The sequence below is a fragment of the Pagrus major genome, chromosome 6 (genome assembly GCF_040436345.1).
Source record: "Pagrus major chromosome 6, Pma_NU_1.0".
NCBI classification, from domain to species: Eukaryota; Metazoa; Chordata; class Actinopteri; order Spariformes; family Sparidae; genus Pagrus; species Pagrus major.
Window position 1 is genome coordinate 6,643,649 of NC_133220.1, and position 21,572 is coordinate 6,665,220.

Sequence of the window (21,572 nt, forward strand, 5' to 3'; positions counted from 1 at the left end):
CAGACAGACAGGCAGGCAGACAGACAGGCAGGCAGACAGACAGGCAGGCAGACAGGCAGGCGGTGTGTGCGGACCGAGCTGCGGTCAGACAGGATCTGCTCTGCTGCACCACCGACGCTGGAAATAACCCGCCTGTTGTTCCCGCTGGTGGCCGCGAGATGTCGCTGCTGCTGCTCTGGATCACTGCTGCTGCGTTCAGGGGCCCCTCGTAAAATAGTACCCAGGCACGAGAAACTGTATAAAAACATACATAAATATGCAAGAATATAGTTAAACTAAGATACATGTTGACAATACAGCTCTGTGAAGCTGTTGTTAGCTACTGCCGTGCTTTTAGCTAACACAACTAACACCAACATGCTAACACGTCGTCAATGACAATGCTATCATCTTAATATTTAGCAGGTTTAATGGCCGTGTTCAGTGTTAGTTTAGCGTTTTACTGTAACAGACAGAAGAAATGGCGGACAACGTCCCGGCTACATTAGCATGCTAACATTTGCCAGTAGCTAAAAGTAGCCTCAAGTACAGTTTTGAGATACTTGTACTTTACTTGAGTATTTCCATTTTCTGCTACTTTACAGGCTACTTCCACTCCACTAAATTTTAAAGTTAAATGATGTATTTTTTCTCTCCATTAGGCTAATCACCTTAAACTGCGTTCAGTCCGCGTACTGCGTGTTTTCCCGCCGGTGGCCACTAGATGTCGCTGCAGCTCAACAACACTGGTTTACTGCTGCTGCGTTCACGGACTCCTCGTAAATTACGTAGCCAACATGTACTCAAGTACAATTTTGAGGTACTTGTACTTGAGTATTCCCATTTTCTCTTACTTTACTTCAACTCTGCTAAATTTTAAAGGGAAGTAGTAGTAGTGGTACTTTTTACTCCACTGCATTTCTTTTTTTTTTTACAGCTTTATTTACCTGCAGTATTGTCAAAAGTACTCAGACATACAAATACTTGAGTAAAAGTAATAAGCATAGTGGTGTTAAAAAGTCAAAGTCACCCATAAAAATATGTACTTCAGAAAGAGTCTAAAAATATCTAATATTAAATGTACTTAAATATCAAAAGTCATTTTCTGGCAATAAATCTTACAAATCTAAAGTAAGTATTTTTTTAGAAAAAGGTAAAAGTAAATTATACATATATTTACAGGTATGTATAGGCTACTGTATGTCCTGATTATCAAAAACAGGTTATAATTTTTCTCCTTTAAGTGCTGACAATACAAATTGACTTTAAAGTGTGCTATTTTGGCTCTGAGGCAGTGGAGTAAAAAGTAAAATATTTGCCTCCAAAATGTAGTGGAGTGGAAGTATAAAGTAACAGAAAATGGAAATACTCAAGTGAAGTTCAAGTTCCTCAAAATTGTTCTTAAGTCTTTTTTTTTTAATCTTGGGGTAATTAAAAATAAAATGGTTAAAACATTGTAAAATCTACCAAAAATTACTTTTTTCCAGGTTGGAAATTTGGCCGTTAAGGTTTCCTAATTAATTCAGCTGTTTAATCTACTGCACTTTGCATCGTCAGTATGTTTACACCACAGGCTGCCAACAGTGAGCAGAAATTAAAGAGCTACAACACTGCAGAGTTTAATTAGATCAATGTTCATTAATTAAGGAATCCTAGAGTCCCTGTAGAGAAAAGTGGACGAGAGACACGTTTAACAAATACAAGTTTAATATCAAAACAGACCTACAATCCAACATCAAGTGAATTCCAACAACAAACATTGTCTTATTTTAACCTCTTTAAGTACTTTGTGTATTTTAATTATCTGTCAGGAGGCTTTAAGTTCCAGCTACGTTCACTTCAGAGGTGAAACACAGACAAGCCTCAAATACAAAATCCTAGAGTCGTAAAATGTCGTCCATCTTAACAGCTGGTAACAGGAATCACAGACGAATTTAAGTGAAACAATAAATCTTGTTTCTTCAACAACACGGACACGAACATGTACATTTATTTACAATGAGCCCCACCTGAGGGCAGATACAGAGATAAACCCGGGAAGAGACAGAAAACAGCAGGAAGAGGAGCAGGGTGGACGTGAAGAGTTAGATTCTGCTATTTATTTGTAACATTCTGAATATTTTATTTGTTAACTCACTTTCATCGAGGTTATTTTACAAACATTATCTCTCTCTTTTGAGTCAAACTCTTCATTTCATTTTGCACATCCACCCCTTTCTTTATGCTACTTTAAGATTCTTTCAAAACAACATTTAAAAGCTCCAACAGAAACATGTTAGTGGAGCTTTACTGCCGCGTGTTGCTCACTCGAATCATCTTCTATCAGGTGGAAACTGTCGGCTTCCTCTAGCGGAACAATTTCACACATGTTGAATAAAGTCCTTCCAGGCAGCAGGTCAGATCGTCACCCTGAGTCCAACATGATGAAAAGCTTGGGCCTTGAAATAGAGTTCATGAAGCACTTTTCTAGGGCTGAGGAGGAGAAAGAGGAAGAGGAGGAGGAACTCAGAACTGCTGCAGGATCAGTTTCTTCTTCCCGTCATGGTTGAACTTGTTGGAGCGGAAGAGGTCGCTGTCGTAGAAGGCCGTCAGGTTGTGGATGTTGATCTGTCTTGCCTGGAGGAGGACGAGGAGAAAGAAGGGAGGAGCTGTTTAGATCTTAACAATTGACGGCAGAGATGGGACAAAATCTGTGTTTTGCAAGCAAGTCTCAAATTTCTGTCTATGAAGTAGAGACGTTCAACACACTGACGTTTGCATGTAACCTTTACAGTGTTGTTACAGTACAAAGACAATATATTTAATTATTCCCCTCATAACGTCCCAACCTTTTTAGATTTGTGGTTGTGCTATTTATCATGTTCATTATCTGTTTCACTGTTACCTTATCCTGCAGGTCTTTCTCTGCTATCTCGATGGTGTCGTTCTGGACTCCGTATCGGTTCCTCTGGTAGGCGACCTGCTCGGCCACCAGCTGCTTCAAAATGAAGAGCAGCAGCTCGTTGTTGTCTCTGCGGAAGGCCAGGTAACGAGCAAACGTCTAGACAGAAACAAACAACACAGACTTAATAAAAAACATCAAATCCAGAAGCATCAGGGACTGTTCTCTGTCCTCTCTCCCTTTTGAAAACAGAATCTGCCAGCCGTCACACACCTTCCTCATGCTCCTCATGACGCTGAACTTCTGTGTGTCGATGAAGCTCTCCAGCATCACCCTGATGGCCATGTTGACGTCGTCCTCCAGCACGTAGTCCCTCAGGTGCATCTTGGCGTGAGCCTCCGCCATGCGGATCATCGACTCGATGTGACGAACAGTGATGGGGATGCTGCCTGTGGCCTGTTAGTGAGACCAAACCAACACGGGTGATTTATCATTATCGAGTCCAAATTACCATCAAAGCTACAGCAAACTACTTTTAATGTACAAATGATGACCACAGATGGCATTAGTTTATCAAAGTGTCAGTGAAAGGTTCAGGTTTCTCACCATCGACTCTTTACGGAGGTCACTGTAGATACGAGCCACCTTGTCCTGGTCCATCTGGTTCAGCTTGGGATGAACCTGCAGACACGAGACAAAAGGAAATTATATTTATGGCAAAATCGTGGTAAGAAAGCCTATGAGCGAGTGGTCGAGGGTTAGCGAGGTCGCTAGGAGCGCGTGTTCGTACCCGTTCTTTGGCGTAGATGATGTACTTCCTCACGAGATCCTGGGGAATCGGCGGCACATCAGACGTGTTGGGCAGAACCACCTCCTCTAAGGACACGCCCCCTTCCTTGTTGCTAGGGTGATGCTTGATGTGGGAGCCGACCACAAAGCGCGCCAACATCTCATCCTGGTTGGAAAAAGAGCGAATCACAAGCCAGAGCGGAGAGCAGTGAGTGAATTCATATTTTATATTACGCTCAGATTAAATTCACTTTCTAAAACTAAAATATTGTTATATACTAAACAGATTTGTCAGTCTTCTGCCTGCAACTCCAATCAAACAGAAGGGAAAGAAAGGTGTGTGCGTGAGTGTGTTTATATGTGTGTGTACCTGCACGGGGTCGACGGTGTCTCGGACGACACACAGCACGTCGAAACGGGACACGATGGGCTCCGTCAGGTCCACGTTCTCAGCAAAGGTCAGGGAGGGGTCGTACCTGCCACCTGAGGGGAGACAAGCACGGTGAGATCACACACACTAAAAGCAAACACATATTTTCTCACACACACACACACACACACACACACACACACCTGAGGGCGAACAGTGGAGCCTTACACTGTCTACGATTGATATAAAGAGGATTGACTCCACTGACTGAAACATAATATTGGGAGATAATATGTTTCTTTGTCTACAGGAAATTATAAAAAATTTAATTATTTGACATTCAGCAGTCAGTAACAGAAAATTAATCTACAATTATTTTGATGATCAATTAATCAGTTCAGTTGTTGATCAAACAAAAAATGTCAAATATTTTGTGCTTCTAAAATGTGAAGATTTGCGATGGTTTATGTCTTCATAACTTGAATGCTTTTGGGTTTTGGGCCGTCACCTCAGGCTCTGACAAACTGTGATGGCATTTTTTGACTATTTCATTTAATAGACTAAACAATTAAATTGAGAAAACAACAATAAAATGATGATAATTATTATCTGCAGCCTTAATGTGGTTTGTACAAAATTAATTATCTTTAAAAACAAGACAGTTTTGCGAAGTTTAATGTGAATGTGGCAGCCTTTCAAATAAACTTCTGAGTAGCACACTCAACATTGAGATGTCAGAGCTTTGAAACAGCACTCCGTTACGTACCGATGGGGTTAGAAGCAGCGATGACGGTGCATCTGGCCTGCAGCGAGGTGACAATGCCGGCTTTGGAGATGGAGATGCTCTGCTGCTCCATGGCCTCGTGGATACTCGTCCTGTCTGCATCGTTCATCTACAGGACAGAGTGTGGTTAGAAGTTTGTTTGTTGTTAGCAGATTCATTATTTAGAAGTAGGACAGTAGAGGACTGTGTTTTCTTCCATCCAGTTGTTGATTGGCTCACCTTATCGAACTCATCGATCAGACACACTCCGCGGTCGGCCAGCACCAGAGCTCCGGCCTCCAGCGTCCACTCGCGGCTGACTGGGTGTCTCTGGACGTAAGCAGTCAAACCGACAGCAGAGGCTCCCTGACCCGTGGTGAACACCGCACGACTCGCAACCTTCTCCACGTACCTGCAGAGAAAACAGGACGTCGGAGTCAGAGGCTTTCTATTCAAACAGCTTCGACACCATCATATTTTTTGTGTTTAGTACCTTGGGGTCTATTGTATGACTTGTTTTTCTAATTTCAGCTGGATGAGATCGTGTTGGTATTTTGATTTCTTTCTTTAATAAAATAACTTTTTTCAAGTTTAGTTTTAAAATTTAATTTAACATTTGGAAAATGTTACAAATACAAAGCTACAGCCAGCATCTGGTTAGCTTAGCTTAGCATAAAGACTTGAAACAGGGGGAAACGGCTAGCTGTAGAGACGTACTTGAGGAACTGTGACTTGGCCGTTCCCGGGTCTCCACACAGCAGGCAGTTGATGTCCCCACGCACCTTATGTTTCCCACCTGGAAGAGAGCGCAGAGAGCTGATGTGTAACAGAATGAATGGGACGGCGACACACATTTGTTTGTGTTGTTGCTTCGGGCGCTCTCAGTCTACCTGGATTTTTGGCCTCTCCTCCAAACAGCGCCAGGGCGAGAGCTCTCTTGATGTCCTCGTGACCGTAGATGGACGGCGCAATGCTGGCAAAGATCTGCAGATGTGACAGAGAGGCAGTTAGCAAACATCCGTGCAGTGATTTATATAACTGTTGGTCAGGCAAATAACACCAACAAGCCATCTGTATCCGTGGGGATTCATTACCATCAATCGTTCGAAAATCTTGTTTTTAAAAGTCAACTTCAATATTTTGGGGAAAAAAACATCTTAAATCCTGCAGGACGTGTCAGCTGTACTGACTGAAGTTAACCAATATATTTGACTATTTATAGCCAAACAATTATCTGCGGTTTAAACGTTTCCTCCCAATTTGACCACTTCAGGAACAATGTGATGTTGTGCCTCCTCACCCTCTCTCCGATGCGTTCGTCTTTTGACAGGGCCACAATGGCCTTGACATCTTCGTCCGTCAGCTCGGCCACGGCGACGCCCTCGTCTCTGCGGGTGATGTGGTTGGCCAGGATCACTGTGGCGAACACTGGGAAGCCGTTAGCCATGTTCAGGGAGCCGTCGTAGTTGTTGTGGTAGATGCCTGTCAGTTCCTGAGGAGGGAAAAAACCATCATGTCTAAATTTTGCCTTCTTTATCATTTTATCTTTACTTTCTGTTGCAAATGTAATTGAAATAAATGTTTTGTTCATGTTTTCAACGACTAATGTGTTGTATTTATGTTTTTAACTCACAATCTCATCTCCAGGCTTGCAGTGGTCCACCAAGTCGGCCAGCAGGATGGCGTCTTTGGAGCGCGGGAGGCGACCGGCGGCGACCTTACCGGGACTCTCCTGGATGGTGATTCTCTGGTAGTTTTGGTACACAGTCTGCAGGAGGGAGGTGATTGGTTAATTGAGACAAAGAGACGGGCCACTGGTCGAAAAAGAACGGAACTAATCAACCTGTTGTTTGCAAAGCAGCTTCTCTAAAAGACAATGTTAAACATTGACTAAGGTCACCTCCTCCATGTTGATCTCGAAGGGGCCCAGGGACTGACACTCTGGACAGGAGCCGGGCTTCACCTCCTGGTTCTGGGACTGGAAGAAGGGTCCCAGCACGAAGTTACACTTATTACAGTTGTACTTGACCATGCCGAGCTGAGGCAGGACGCCGGTGCAGCTGCTCACCACACCGCTGGTCCGGATCAGCTGGTTCAGGTGGAGCTGCCTGAAGAGGAGAGAAGAAGAAGGAAGTTGTGAAGTGTAAAAGCATTTTTAGTTTATGCAGCAAATTCCATCTTTGGTGTTTTTTTCTGCTTTTGCCAGTAGACTGTTTGTGGACCTTGGACTTCACAGAAGATGCATTATTTAAACGTTCCATCTGCTCACATTGATCCAGATGTCTGCGCTGCTCTCAGGAGAAAATGATTCATGCAGTGTTTGTTGATACAGTCTGCAGGAAGTCAATTTTATTTATATAACCCATAAATTACACATTTGCCTCAGAGGGCTTTACAATCCGTGGAAAATACAAACACCATCAATCCTTCGATCCTTAATTCAGAGAAGGAAAAACAGAGAAAGCTTAAGCTGCAGTCATATCACGTCGGCGTTACAATAATTAATTATACTCCTGATTAAGTCTGGAATTAAACAACTCTTTGGTACTCAAACACCCAAAACAATTAGGTGTGAAAACAGAATATATTACTACTATTTTAGTCATGAGTTTCATAGACTTTCTGTAATAAAACATCTAAAAGCACAATTCTTATCAGATGGCGCTCCATGGTCCATTTTGTGTCAGTGAAGGGGTCCTTCACATGACAGAAAATTGAGAATCACGTCTGTATATAAAGAATATATAAAGTATCCAAGTGGCAAAAGTAAAATATTACCTGAGTGAACGGATCTCCTCGACCAGCGGCAGGTTACAGATACGAACGTGGATCTCGTGAGCGATGCGGTCGTACTTGGGGTACATGGCCAGAACCACTTCTTTAGCTGCTTCATCAAAAACCTGACAGGAAACAGACAGAAGGTGGGTTTGTTGAGTGGACAGTGTTCATTTAGTTCACTTAGACACCTGTCAGGTTTAACTATTTCAGGATAATGATCTGTTGCTGTTCTTTAATTCTGCTCTGTGTCATCCTCACACTGAGTGTTTACAAACGAACAAAGGCGAGCTAACAGGACTTCTCTTTAATGGAAGTGAACTGAGACCCTTCCATCCCTCCTGTCTTTTTGTTCAGGCCACACCAGAGTCTCTTCTTTATTGGTGCAGTTTGTTTAAATACATAAATACAGACAAAGTCTCACAGGATGTTTCTTACGACTGAACAACAGAACGACACTCACCTTCAACATCTCAGTCGGAGCCTCTGGCAGGAAGTAAGCCAGAACATGCTCTCTGGCCGCGAGGTCCTCATAGTTTACAACCAGACTCTCCTTATTCTCTGGAGTGACAGGAGAGCATGGAAGTGTTTTCATTTAAAACCAGAAATCAATTTAAGAAAGGCTTCGATATTTCATAAAACACAAGTTGGAAGGCGAGGCTACCTTTGCACATGTCGCTGATCTTCTCCTTGAACACGTTGTGGCCGTTCTCGTCGACGTGTGTCCGCAGGAAGTTCTTGAAGCGGTTGTAGATCTCCAGCCTGGGAGCCACCATGGACACCCACTCCCTCACAGTGTGACCCTGCAGACGGGGAAACACCGTCAGACCCTCGACCACAGCTGGAAAACTACTGTACATCACCACATCTGTACTGTTATTACTGTAGCAGCAGTGTAACTACCTTCATGTCCTCCAAGTTCTCAATGCTCTCGATCATTTCTTCTTCCTCTCCGTCTGCAACGCCCTCCGCTGCCCGCTCAGCCAATCGCCTCCGCCGAGCCGCCGGGCGCTCGTCGTCCTCATCTTCGCTGTCTGGATAACAGAAAAAATAAATAAGTTATTCCCTCATTCCTCTTCAACACACCTCTGCCTAACGTCTGTCTGCTTCTTAATCGATTAAAGTTTGTTATATTTATTATTTGTACGGAAACTGCTTTCTGTAAAAGTAAAACACAAGCAGACAAAAAAATATCCGTATCCTCTCCTGAAAAACTACACATGCCTCACACCCAATCATGAATTTTGACAGCATATCGATCCTCATCGTGGCCTGTTCTCTGATTCATGTAATGTTTTTTTCTGTTATAGTAACGTTTGTGTTTTGTGTTCCTTCACCTTCAAAAAAGAAGATAAAAGTACTTATTGGTAATATTTTAGACGGCCTTCTGCCGAGACTTTTCAAAGTCTGACACCGTCACGCGGTGATGTCGACAAAAACATCAAAAGTGCAACATGAAAAAAGTTCATAATGGATCTTGGATTGATTTCTTACTATCATGCTCCAAGTTTTATGAACTACAGTTTGGGGACGTAAACAGGAAGTATATTGTTGTCATGGAGTCAGTGAGTTAGCAGTAGGCTACAACTTAAGCCCTGTCTTTTATTTGTTTTATATTTTGGCAAAGCAGCACTATTAAAAGTTTGCCGAATTAACCATTAGCAGTTCCTGTTTGCAGTGTAACTATTGATGTACAGAAAATTATCAGTGGATTACTTTAAGAAAAAGTAGAAATGTGATAATTCTCAGGCAAGTTCTGCAAGTAGAAAGTCTGTTTCTAACCCTCAAAAACTAATCTAGTTGCAGCCCTAGCTATCGTTCTCTCCTCACCGTAGAGCAGTCCTCTCCTCAGCCGTCCACTGATGCCCTGCTCCCTGTCCCTCCTCCTCATGGCCTCCTCGGCGGCGGCCCTGGCTCCAGGCGACAGCTCCGACAGATCCTCGTCATCCAGGTCCAAACCCTCGGCCTCGTACTGATCCAGCGCAGGGATGATTCGGTAATCCCTGAGCAGAGGAGAGGAGAAACAAAGTCAAGCCCCAAAACCTTCCAACACACAAGGAAATCTGTAACAAATCCGTCCTCCTCCTCACCTCTCCATCCCGTCCCCGATCAGGTCCTCTCCGTCGGCCTCTTCCTCCTCCTCTCCGGGCAGCTGCGAGTCCCCCAGCAGCCCCTCCGACTCATCCTCGAAGGGAGGCAGGTCTCGTCCAGGGCTGGAGGTCAGGTCTCCCCTCCTGGAGGCTCGGCTGGGGCTGGTGGCCATGTGGTACGACTCAGAGGAATCCTGCCCACGACACAAAATAAAATCGACAAATTACTCCAACTGCTCTTAAGGTAATAAGGATCAGATATATTTAATAACACTTTGAAATGGACCATTCTAGATGATGGAGGACTCATGTTTCTGACACTATAAGTAATTAAATTTCTGTATTTTCACAGAGATTTTGAATGCAGGACTTTCGCTTGTCACTGTATTTTTATACTGTGGCATGAGGGCTTTATTGATATATCGCTGCGGGTATAGTTGTGTCATGATTTGACCTTAATGTTGCCTTTACAGTAAAATTATGTCATTTTCTAAACTTACCAGACTGTTCTACTTGTTTTAATACGTGCATTTAGACACTTATACTCATTATATCCACATTGCTGATGATTATTGATAAAAAAAACCTCTGCGTTAATATTTTGTGAAAGAACCAATAATCATCCCTACAATGTTGTCACAATATGAACGATGAGGTGTTCGGTCAGACATATTGTGATGAATCTGTAGCCCAGTCCGAGCATTTAAGAAGTGATTTAGAAAAGAGACATTTGTCAGCCTAAAAACATCAATATTATTTAAAGGCCATATTGCTGATCTTTAGTGTTTTTCCTCATATTCGGCTGCTGATGTTGAAAGTCTTTACGTGGGTCTTTTGTTGGAAAATGTGTTGCTCTTTAAATCACTGTTTTCATTATTTTCTCATTAGGGAGGCCAGGAGAAACTAATTATTACAAACTGACTCTTGGCATGTGCAATTAAACTCACTTTCATAATCTCACTGACAGATTTTAACTTATTATTAGCTCATTTATCTGTTATTAATTTATTTTCAGTCACTGTTTTAACAATTAGTGTGTGTTACTCTGTGTGGTAAAGGATATTTCTTTTATAATTTGCGATATTTCCCTTCATTAGCTCTTTTTACAGATATATAAGCGCGCTTTGGCGAATGTTTTTGACATTTTCTCATCAAGTGACAAAGACTGAACTGGATTATTGCTTTTACAAATGTCATGCATGGATTTAAAGTTACCAGATACCTTCAAAAACTCTCAGATTTACTTTCTATAAACTGTTTTGTACTGATGGGTTTCTCTCCAATGACACATAACATATAATCTGATACATGAGCATCTTATACTGGAGTCTAAGTATTTCTGTCATTGTTGGATTCACATCATCCAGTAAGTCTCAACAACAAAAACAAACTTTTCTTCTGTCTTCTGACTGGTTTAAATGTTATTAACATGGTGATAAGAAACAAAGATAAGAAACAAAGACTTTAGTGGCAGCTGGATGCCATGTGGTGAAAATGAAGTTGCTTAAAAATCATGTAGGAGACCTCAAGTGACACTTTATCTTCAGCTAGCAGGTAACAAAAAGCCCATCAGCCACATGGCAGGTCTGGTGTTCACAGCAAGAGGACGAGCTTCACATTAATGACAGATTACTGTTCGTGTCATCAGCGATTTACTGTAACATACACTCTCGATTATGCGCAAATTTGACTTGAAAAGCATTTTATAATTAAGGTTTATGATCAAAGCTCGACCGTCAATCCTCTGTGATTGTTGTGATCGACACAAAAGTGCACATGTCAAAGTTAAAAACAGCAGCAAACTCGAGCAACACACGTCAAACAGCGTGTTTTAACTTTCTTCCTCCTTCAGCAGATGTTTAAAACCCGACACAGACATTATTTCGTGTGTTTTTAATGGTTTTCACTCACCGCCATTGTTCCGTGTGTCTCTTTCTGCCTCTTGTAAAGAAACTTCTTCTCCTTCCTGCCGGGAGTCACTTTTCGCGCGAAACGACCACGTGATCCCCAAAGCCCGCGAAAAATAATGAATATTCAAAGCCACCGGCCTCCTTATTGGTCGCTTTCGGTTAAAGGGGCGGGGTCTTAGAGTACTGTGCGTTTGGTTTGACGCACACCGTCAGTGAGGCCGTGGGCGGTGACTGTAGATCAACGGGAGGAGGGAAGGCGGTGCGAGCCGCTGAGCAAAACTAACGCACCCTTCTCTGAGCTTCGCAGCGGGGGCGGAGTTAATGACGTAAAATTTTCCCGGGAATATTTTGGCCGCGTTCAATTACGAACATTGCCTCCTTAACAACCTCACTTTACTGTAGGACACGTCCCAATATGATTAATTTCTCCTGGTTTTCTTTGTTTTTAAAAATGAATCGATATAATAATATTTTAAGAACAACATACAGGCTTTGTATCCATATTAAACTTAATAATAATGATACATAGACGATAAATAGTCCATATTTGCATATCTGACTGCACGGCTCAATGCTTTTAAAGGGACAGTTCACCCCCAAAATTAAAATTCACTCATTATCTACTCACCAAAGTCATTTCTGGAGCTTCACATCTTTAATAACTGAAGTAGTTGGGGACTTAAAAAAGAAAAAAACAAACAAAGAACAACGGAAAAAAACAAACATAAAATGGCTCCATGCAGCTCTTCCAGTGTAATCCAAGTCCCGAAATGTTTTGTGCACTGTTCCTTTAATATTATCAAGACAGTATTGATTGTGAAATTATCAAGAAATAGTAGTTGACATTAAAAAACATCCCATTTTACTTGTAAATAACGGGATGTCTTGATAAATCTACTCACACTCTACCCCACAGGGTCTCTGCAGCTCCTGAAAAATCTTAAAAAGCATTGACTGTAGCTTCTTTATTGCATTGGAACGTAATTTATGAACGTTTTATGTTTAATTTTCTCTCCTCTGCTGTTCGTTGTAAACACTGAACCTCCGACATGTTTGGTCATACAAACTATTTATGTTTGGGCATAACCTCATCATTACATCCAAGGAAAACAACAGCTAAATAAAAATAAAGTGAAAGTGATGATGCACCTTCTCAGTAATGATCGTTAAAGCCACACAGGTGAAACCAACAACTCAAACTTTAATAATCATTATTCATGGTAATGTTTACTCATTCATCAAATATAACATCACACCTTTCAAACCCCCGAACAGAAACAAAACATTCATTTATACAGTAGCAGAATAACAGCGGCTCCTCCTTTTCTGACAGAGAAACACAAAGAAAAAAAAAATTAAATGGGTTTGCAAAGTTTTTTAGTGCAGCAAATAAATAAATATCACAATTACTTTTCACTCATTGGTATCAAAATGGCGACTTGTTGACCTGCTCGAAGAGATGAGAGGATTTAAAGAGACATGGGTCACATTTAAGAGAGCAACTGATCGGACAGTAAGCAGGCTTGTTTTCCTTTCCTTTACCACTTGAAAACCAGTTTAAATATTAATGTTTTTGTCTTATTTTGGAGGAACTGGTTGTTGCTTTTATCGTTATTTTCCCAGCAAGGCCATGAGAAACCAAGTAAATAACAAAAACATTCATTTGTGGACTTCATATTATAACATAGAGTAAAAGATCAATCTTTCTATCAGCGTCCCGACACTTCTGAGGCTGTTTAAGGCTTTTTTTTTTTTAATGGTGTGACTTAAATTTTTAACAAAACATCCTCGCGTCCTGAACTCAATTCATGACAGCTACGTGTACAGTCAGGGAAAGATTCATTTTTAATGTTGAATCTAATTTTAACAATAACTTTATTATATTAACTTTAATTAAGCATGCAGAGATCGAGCAAAATATGAAACTTTAGCCTTTAATGATTCATTTGGTGGCACATTATGAGCCCAAACTTTGATTTCTAGCTGGAATTGTGTCCTTTGAGAAAACCCCAGATCAACAATTAATGAAGCTGTAATTTCAAGATGCAGAAAACCCAAAGGACAATGAAGGTTTCTGCTCCCCACAGATCCTGGATTTAAGCACTTCAGTTGTTAAAACACATTCACTGGTGTCTTTGTGAGGAGTTTAGTGATCAGTAACCAGACTTACTTCAGACAAACATCTGTTTTCAGGCAGCTGGAGCTCGAGCACATCCAGTTAAGAGTTAAGTTTTACGTACCATGAGGAGGTTAGTATTCACTTTCACTTGAGATGAGATGCAACACTGATGCTGTGAAATTTGTTCATTAAAGAGCAGATGGTGTAAAAAATTAGGTGAAAGGCAGTGGTGAGAAACACAGAGATAAATGTTTTAGACTTATAGACGAACCCTTAAAAGTAGTTTTTCTCTTCCGTTTCCTGCAACAACACATACCAGGCTTAACACAAAAGTAATCAGGTAAACATGAAACATCAACAGAAGAAGAATATGTATGGGAGAGCACAATATCAGGAATTATCAAACCAGTGGGAGTTTTCCACATTTGTATAATCTGTTTGGAGTTTAAAGAGGAACAAGGCTTCAAGATACAACTCCCCCCAGAGTGGCACTTCCCTCAAGAAAAAGGAAAGGAAAGGAAAGGAAAGGAAAGGAAAGAAGGAAAGAAAGAAAGAAAGAAAGAAAAGAAAGAATTTGTTCTTCAGAACAAAAGCTGTCCAGGACGGAGCTGCAGAGTGTCAAAATAAAATTCTTCTAGAGTGCCTCTCAGGAGGAAGAAGACTTCAAAATAAAATCCACTCACAGGCGCAGGTTCCTGCTCATTTGAGGTTTCAAAATAAGAGCCCTCCAGATGAAGGAGTGAAAAGCAGAGAGATGTTTAGTCGTTGTCCGTTTGTTTCACACGGCAGGAGCCAGATTTCTACATCCCATCTCTGCATGTGTCTGTCATGTAGCATGTTATGACCAGCAGTTGGCATATGACGTTGACACACTTCCTGCATGTGTGTTCTGTCTGAGGACCCCTCATCTCATCCTCCTTAGTTTGTGTTTGTTCCCTGTGAGGATAAGTGAGACCTCGAGCAGTTTATCTCGTCCTGGTAGAGGCTGCCAGCCAGGTAGTGTCTGTACGAGTGTTTTATTTCAGAACTAGAGTCGCCTCGGAGCCATCTTTCCGCTTCAGATACAGTCCGTAGCTGAGGTGGTGTTCCCTCCTCAGGAAAGCGTAGAAATAATCAGACACCAGGAGAATCTGACGGGAGAGAAAGATGAAGATACTGATGAGTTCTTTACTGTGTGATCAAGGAAAAGTAACTTGATAATACTTACTATTATTGACTGAGCTGTCTCCAAATACTAAATCACAGCAGACATTTTGTCTTGTTATAGTCGGAAAAACACAGGTGGTACAAATAACAAAAACAAGGTCTCAAAGTGTCCCAGTAAGACGTGACAGTGAGGCAGCATGAAAGTTACAAGAAGCTTGAAACCGAAGCCGCTAAATCGACTTTTGTCTCATTCACTGTACTATTTACACCTGTGTTTTTCATGTCATAACGTGTCCCTGCTCCTGTCCAGACCATCCCACCTGTGCCACGTTGAACAGCAGTGTTATGGCGTAGTAGAAGTTGGAGTTGGCGCTGCCGGCGTAGATCCAGAGGTGCCAGAGAACAGGAAACAGAGCGGAGCAGGCCAGCAGGACGCAGGACACCAGGAAGATGTTCCTCAAGACTGAACAGAAAAACACAAACCAGGTCAGAGATTGTTTCATATTTATTAGTGCTTTGTTGATCATTTGTTTTATTGGATTACAAGATAATGTGACAGATCATAATAAATCATTGTTTTACGGGGTTTCACTGTCGGTCTATTGATCAAATTCTTCAGCCCACAGTGAAATATCTCAACAACTGTTGGATAGGTTGATGTGAAATTTGGTGTACACAGTCATGTTTCCATGAGGATGAATTTTAATGTCTTCATTGATACCTTGTTGTTTCATCTACAGCCACCAGCAGGTCATAATTTCCATTCATCTATAACTAATGACTGAATTTCAGTGTTACTGTCGACCCCACTGGATTGTGTTGCATAAAAATGAAGCAGATCTCATTTCTTTCTTCTATTCAATATCGTTTTTTCCAATGCAGATTGCTAGTATTGCAAAGCTGCTCTCCTTAATGAGGAGAGAGCAGAAAATTAACTGTGTGAATACCCTCAGACTGCTGCAGCAATGGACAGTGTGTTTTTTGGACATTAAAGCGTGTAAACATTTCCGAATACACAACCCAAAATAAAAGTAGGAACCCCAAATTTGGCAGAATATGGGACCTTTCATTTACAACATCTCATGTTTTATACACTCACATCTGTGCAGGTGACTCCAGACAGGAAGGAAGGCCAGGTAGAGAGCGATGTCTCCCACAGTGGGGTAAGACTTAAAGATGGAGATCACAGCTAACTGCATGAAGATCAGAAACACTGGATGCTCCCTGTAACACACACGGATGTATATTTTTAAGTGAATTGAGCCTCTTAGTTGCAACAACTTGGAAGGACGGACAGATGGCTTGTGAGTAAAGCAGACATACTTGAGTTTGATGGACAGAGGGATGGTGTAGAAGAAGATGTTGATCTGGAAGACGCAGAGGAAGAACAGACGGAAGTGTTCAAACATCTCGGCAAAGAAATACCAGAAGAGGCCGATGTTCGGGGTCAGGTCTGGCACTGAGAGGCTGGAGGGAGGAGAAAACACAGGGTCACAGTCGGACTACAGCTGGACTGCCTTATAAATAACTGAGCAAATTAATACATCTGATTAAATCTAATCAGACAATATCCAGTTTCTAAACATACACACATTACATGAATTTTATCATGAAAGAACTGTGGCCATGATATGTACCAAGAGGGGCATTAAACAGTAAAAGATGAACCTGTCACTGCTCTCTGGTGGACAAACTATGTAATGGTGCACTTTCCAAATTCCCTCAAACATACGATATCTCCACACAGCAAACATAAAAACTCTGCTCAAGCTTTTCCTTCCGCACTCACATGAAGCCGTAGACAGACGGCAGGTAGTCCCAGGAGCCGAGCAGGAAAAAGGAGAGACCGATGATGACAAACAGGCTTCCCAGGTACATGAAGGCGTACTGCGCGATGAACCACCAGAAGCTGACCCGTCTGAAGTTCACCGGGATGTACTGACGCTGGGAGAGGAGAATCGGAAACATGGAATAGCATCAAACAAAGGCGTAAATCCAGGAAGTTATAGTGAAATATTTAAAGAAAGGCAGAGAGAAAATCATAAACATACCTGCATTAGATACAGCAACGCGGGAGCACACAGAGTCAGAGGATAGATGGACTGATACGTGGCCAAGGACAGAAATATAGCACTCAGTAAGACATTTCCTGCAACAAAAACATAGAATTACTCAAATTAATGATCACCACGTCTTTATTGTTGCATTTATTTTAAGTTGCTCTAGAGGAGAGCTGAGCTGTTCAAAAACATGGAAAGCCTTTAGAAAAATCATGTGATGTTTCATTGAAAATCAATGTTACCCTTTATGGTAGAGAGGATGAAGAGGGCGATGACGGCGTTGTTCAGACCGCATGTTGACTTGGCGACGCAGGACAGGATGGTGAACGGGTTCAACAGATAACTGTGAGAGAGGAAGAAATAATGTGACTGTTGTACTGAATGAATAATTCTCTGATACTACTGAGCACTGAGAATGTGGATGATTTTACAATAAGCAACTTTTCTTTCATGACCCTTTGGGTGGCAGTCACCACCACTAATCAGTTTTTGAGCCTTTACAAAAAGAGTCTACAGTCATACTAGTGGTCGGGCTTTCGGTTCAAGGCTGACGTCATCATGCTAACATGCTCACAGTGAAAATGCTAACAAAGCAGTCTGACATGTCTCTCACCAAGTCACAGCAAGGATTTAAGGCACCGTGATCACCTGATCTGACAGCTGACATCTGACATAATTGTGTGTTTTGCTACGTGGAAACATGCTAGAAGGTGTGTGTGGTACTTACAACATGGCTACTTTCAGAGGGATGTAGTACATTTCGTTGGGGCTCCTGATGAGCTCCAGACAGTCGAGGGGGTAGCGGTCTGCCTCCAGGGCATATTTCTGCTTTCTGAACTGAATGAGCACAACACATACGTCACTACAACACACTGTTTGTTGCACTTAATAATAATTTCACATCTAATCTGCAAAAACTTGAACATTTTTTGAAGCCATGTAGCCGTGAAAGAAGATTATAGTTGTAACATATTTCTTGTTTACGACACAGAACGGACATTTTCCATATCATGTTAAGACTTTAATGTGTTAACCATGATGTGATTCCACTAAGGCAATAAATCAGTTTTTGTCTGGCTTTACATAAAGCAAAAAATTCTGGTAGTTTTGAACCAAGCATACTAGGTTTAAAAGAACTACAATTTCCCTTTAATATCCAAATATGTTTATTTGTTTTCTCTGTATATTTAAAAGACACTTTACTGTTTTCTTACCACTTGTTTGTTGTAATCCTTCACTGCCATGTAGAGAGCCACAGCAGTGATCACATCTGCTAACTACAGACACAAACAGAGAGAGAAAAAACAGCTGAGCCTGAAATATAACAAAATAAAAAAAATACTTGTGTACTTTCTTTTTAAGTCACTAGAGGCAGAAATGTCTTATCACAGTTAAAGCAGTTGAAATTAAAGTGCTGCTGACTGCTGAGCTTTCCCATCATGGCTCATGTTACAGAAAATCCTCCCGAAAGAGAAAAATCCAACGCATTAGCATCTCATCCTTTTTTTTTTTAACGCAAATGCTTAAAATTGCCCCAAGGAGAAAAAGATGTTTCTCGTTTTCTCACTCACCATAAATGTTATCTCTGCATAGTCCACCAAAAAGTGAAAGAGGTAAATGATGAGAGGAGTCTGAAGAGAAAAGAAACAGACATTAGGGATCAGAGCATCAAACACATTTATTGAAATACCTCTGATGTGATGTCACTTCCTCTGAGTTTTAAAGCAGCGAACAATGACAGAAAAACAAAAGGCATGTCTGCCGCCTGCTTTTAATGCTGTTAATGCTTTTAATGCAACCTCCATCGACAAGGCTGACAGGTGAAACCACTGTTGGACTCATTATGGACAATTTAAAGACAAATGATCAAAATGGATACAGCAGAACCAGAGATATCACTTTTTTTTAATCCCACACATTCTTCTTTCTTTTTAAACCTTGATGCCTACATTACCCACAATGCAATTTAGCCACCGAGTGTCTTTGCTTGAGGCAATTTATCAGATTACATGCAGCTTCCTCTGGAGCCACAAAAGGCTTTATACTCCTTTTCTAATGTATGAAGTAAAGCTCCCAACACCAGTAAACACACTTCAATGTGTAAAATTGGTGGAGTGAGTTCGTTATTAAGCTAATCACTGAAGGTTATCGATGTTTTTTTATTAAATCCCTTTTTGTTTCATGTGAACTGTGGTGTTTTGACAGTGAGGAGAGAGTTTGGAGAGATTTTAGACAAGAAATCAACAGACACAAGAAAAGAGAGAGTTGATTTTCTTCCCACAGTGGAAATCGGTCAAAGACATGTCGACCCTCGGTCAAACGTGTCATGAGTGCGTGTCTTTGTGCATCTCTCACCTCGTGGAAAACATCTCCGGAGTACGGCGAGACTCCCAAGTCGAGCAGAGCCAAACCTTCAACAACTGCAAACAAACAATCAAACAAACATCTTGTCACCAAAAGGCAGTTATTCAGCGCTGGGCTGTTGTGTCATAGTGTTTCACCTCACTTAATGTAATCAGCTGCAGAGCCTTTCTACAACGCAACTTCCTGTTCCAACTGCCTAATGAACAATTCATGAAGGGCTGTGGTGTTTCCATGTAACTCACACTAGGACTGGGCAGCCAATCAAAATATTCAAGCGTTCAAGCGTAATATCCAAATCACAGAAGCTATCATTTTTGGAGAAAGTTGAAAAAAAAAAAAAAAAAAAAGACAATGCATATTTTGAAGAAAACATGATCATTACCACTAATCGTGAATCGTAATCGCAACTGTGATATCTGCAAAAACAGCAACCCTCATTCACACACTGTCTTTCTCATATATTGTTTGTGCGAGACGTTCTTTCCTTTTATACAATCCTTTACACAAAAATGTTGAGGCCTTTCATGGCTCTACAAACAGCCACACCTTCACTTCAAGGTGTGGCACCAGAGCTGAAAAGAGGCTCCACATTTCATTGTTCCATATATAAATTAAACAATATCTTCCCTTCAAACATTGAGAATGTGAGCATGGAAGTACTGAAAACAAAGCTTTTTTCAGTGTTGTGCTAAAAATTGTTTTGCAGATTTGCTGCTGTTCGTTATAATGTCTTCATAGACGGGATCCACCGACTAAGTTCGTGTCATTGCATCTCTGTGACACCTCGAGAGTAACTCAAAGCACCTGATTTTTGTTCAAGTTATTGCTGTTAGAGACTTTTAAAATCATTTCAGTGTGTGAGTTTAAGTTTTATCGTCGCTTTATTTTTAAATTTCTGAAACTTTTACATGCAAAACTATTTCAATTGATTTCCTATTTTGATCTGATCTATTGATACGCTGGGATTGAAACTGCTATATTCTTTATTAATGCTGTCTGTGGACCCCAGGAAGACAATCAATGGGGCTCAATTTTGATTTCAGTCTTTGTATTATTTTTAATGCATTTCCACCTCAATGTGTTCTGTGTTTTTTTCTCTCAACAGTAATATTCCTGTTTGTTGAACATGTGGAGGATACAGAAGAAAAATACACAGCATGGCAGAAAAGACTCCCTTATACCCAGAAGTAGAGAGATACTGTATTCAGCAGCTGACTTGATAAATAAAAATGAAAATGGTTGAATATATGATCTTTTCTTAAAGACTGGTTACTACTGGCAGCCTTTACACAAGCCCACAGCACAGTAAAATGCAGAGTAGTTTCATTACAACTGTAGTAATAGAGAGTAAAGTATAAAGCCTCTCAACATGCAGCTACTCGGTACTTTAAAGCTGAGCTGAGCCTGAGGCTGCTGCTCCAGCATCTCTGAACCACGGAAGCTAAACACAATCAGGATCCTCCATTAGGAACAACACAGACATACGAGTCAAAGATCATGTAAATCTCAACAAAGCTGCTATATCTCGCTACATAAAACGCTAGCTAGCTTCATAAATGTGAAGTCCAGCGCTAAGTTTGTGTAGCTAACCCGGTTCGACGTTACCCCCCCTCCACTTGACTCAATTACCGGGCACCAGCGCCGGGGTGAGGAGGCAACCTGCGCGGCGATTGAGCGACAAAATTGGCCCCCGAAAAAGCCGCTGAACCCCCGCTTACCTCTTTTCCAGGCGGTCAGCGGAGATACGACCTCCACCCGCTCTGCGATTAAGTCCGCTAAACTGGATCTGTAGAGAGCTGCGCGGATCGTAACGGCTAAAATCAAAAGTAGTGTCAAGGGAGCCGCCATCTTGACAAGGAAGCCCTCTCCGCCCCGCGAGGTGCACGATGGGAAGTGAAGTCTTTTGTGACAAAGGAAACCGAGAAACCCAGAACACACACACATAAAATAATAATAATTAAAAAAATGTATTGTTATTGTTAACATTATCTAATTATTTATATATATTTTTAATGGCTACAATAACGTTTGTAAAGTGATATCAAAGATTGTTTTCTTATCTTTGAATTGCTTATTACACTAATTATGCATTTTAACTCTCTGTTGCTAGTAGATGACTCGTTTTACATTTTGAAACATTCTCGTACAGTCACTAGACAGAAACGGTACATTAATCACTGCTGGGAATACGTTTTTACAAAGCGGAACCATAAAATCCTGAGCATATTTTCACTCCGGGACTCTTTATGTGTTGGATCAAAACACAATGGATGTAGCTCTGTAAAGTTAGACACAAGTGCACCACCTGTTTTCCGCTGAGGATGCT

At 41.3% G+C, this 21,572-nt stretch overlaps 2 protein-coding genes across 2 annotated transcripts; both read right to left on the reverse strand.

Annotated features, from left to right (window-relative positions):
- Positions 1–1,668: 1,668 nt before the first annotated feature.
- mcm2 (minichromosome maintenance complex component 2) lies at positions 1,669–11,638 on the reverse strand. Its single transcript, XM_073469219.1, has 20 exons — positions 11,559–11,638; positions 9,648–9,841; positions 9,388–9,560; positions 8,461–8,591; positions 8,222–8,360; positions 8,021–8,118; positions 7,561–7,682; positions 6,683–6,890; positions 6,416–6,550; positions 6,083–6,274; positions 5,673–5,766; positions 5,500–5,578; positions 5,023–5,194; positions 4,786–4,912; positions 4,020–4,132; positions 3,651–3,815; positions 3,467–3,541; positions 3,134–3,316; positions 2,864–3,019; positions 1,669–2,595 (listed from the first exon to the last, which is right to left on the reverse strand). Exons 1-20 carry the CDS (start codon positions 11,562–11,564, stop codon positions 2,485–2,487), a joined length of 2,673 nt encoding a protein of 890 aa, XP_073325320.1. The 5' UTR covers positions 11,565–11,638; the 3' UTR covers positions 1,669–2,484.
- Positions 11,639–12,738: 1,100 nt separating this feature from the next.
- On the reverse strand, positions 12,739–21,100 carry pigu (phosphatidylinositol glycan anchor biosynthesis, class U). Its single transcript, XM_073468349.1, has 12 exons — positions 20,965–21,100; positions 19,238–19,302; positions 18,454–18,513; positions 18,097–18,159; positions 17,610–17,719; positions 17,125–17,225; positions 16,874–16,971; positions 16,612–16,766; positions 16,146–16,289; positions 15,922–16,046; positions 15,143–15,285; positions 12,739–14,806 (listed from the first exon to the last, which is right to left on the reverse strand). The coding sequence occupies exons 1-12, from the start codon at positions 21,092–21,094 to the stop codon at positions 14,693–14,695; spliced, it is 1,308 nt and encodes a 435-aa protein (XP_073324450.1). The 5' UTR covers positions 21,095–21,100; the 3' UTR covers positions 12,739–14,692.
- Positions 21,101–21,572: the final 472 nt, after the last annotated feature.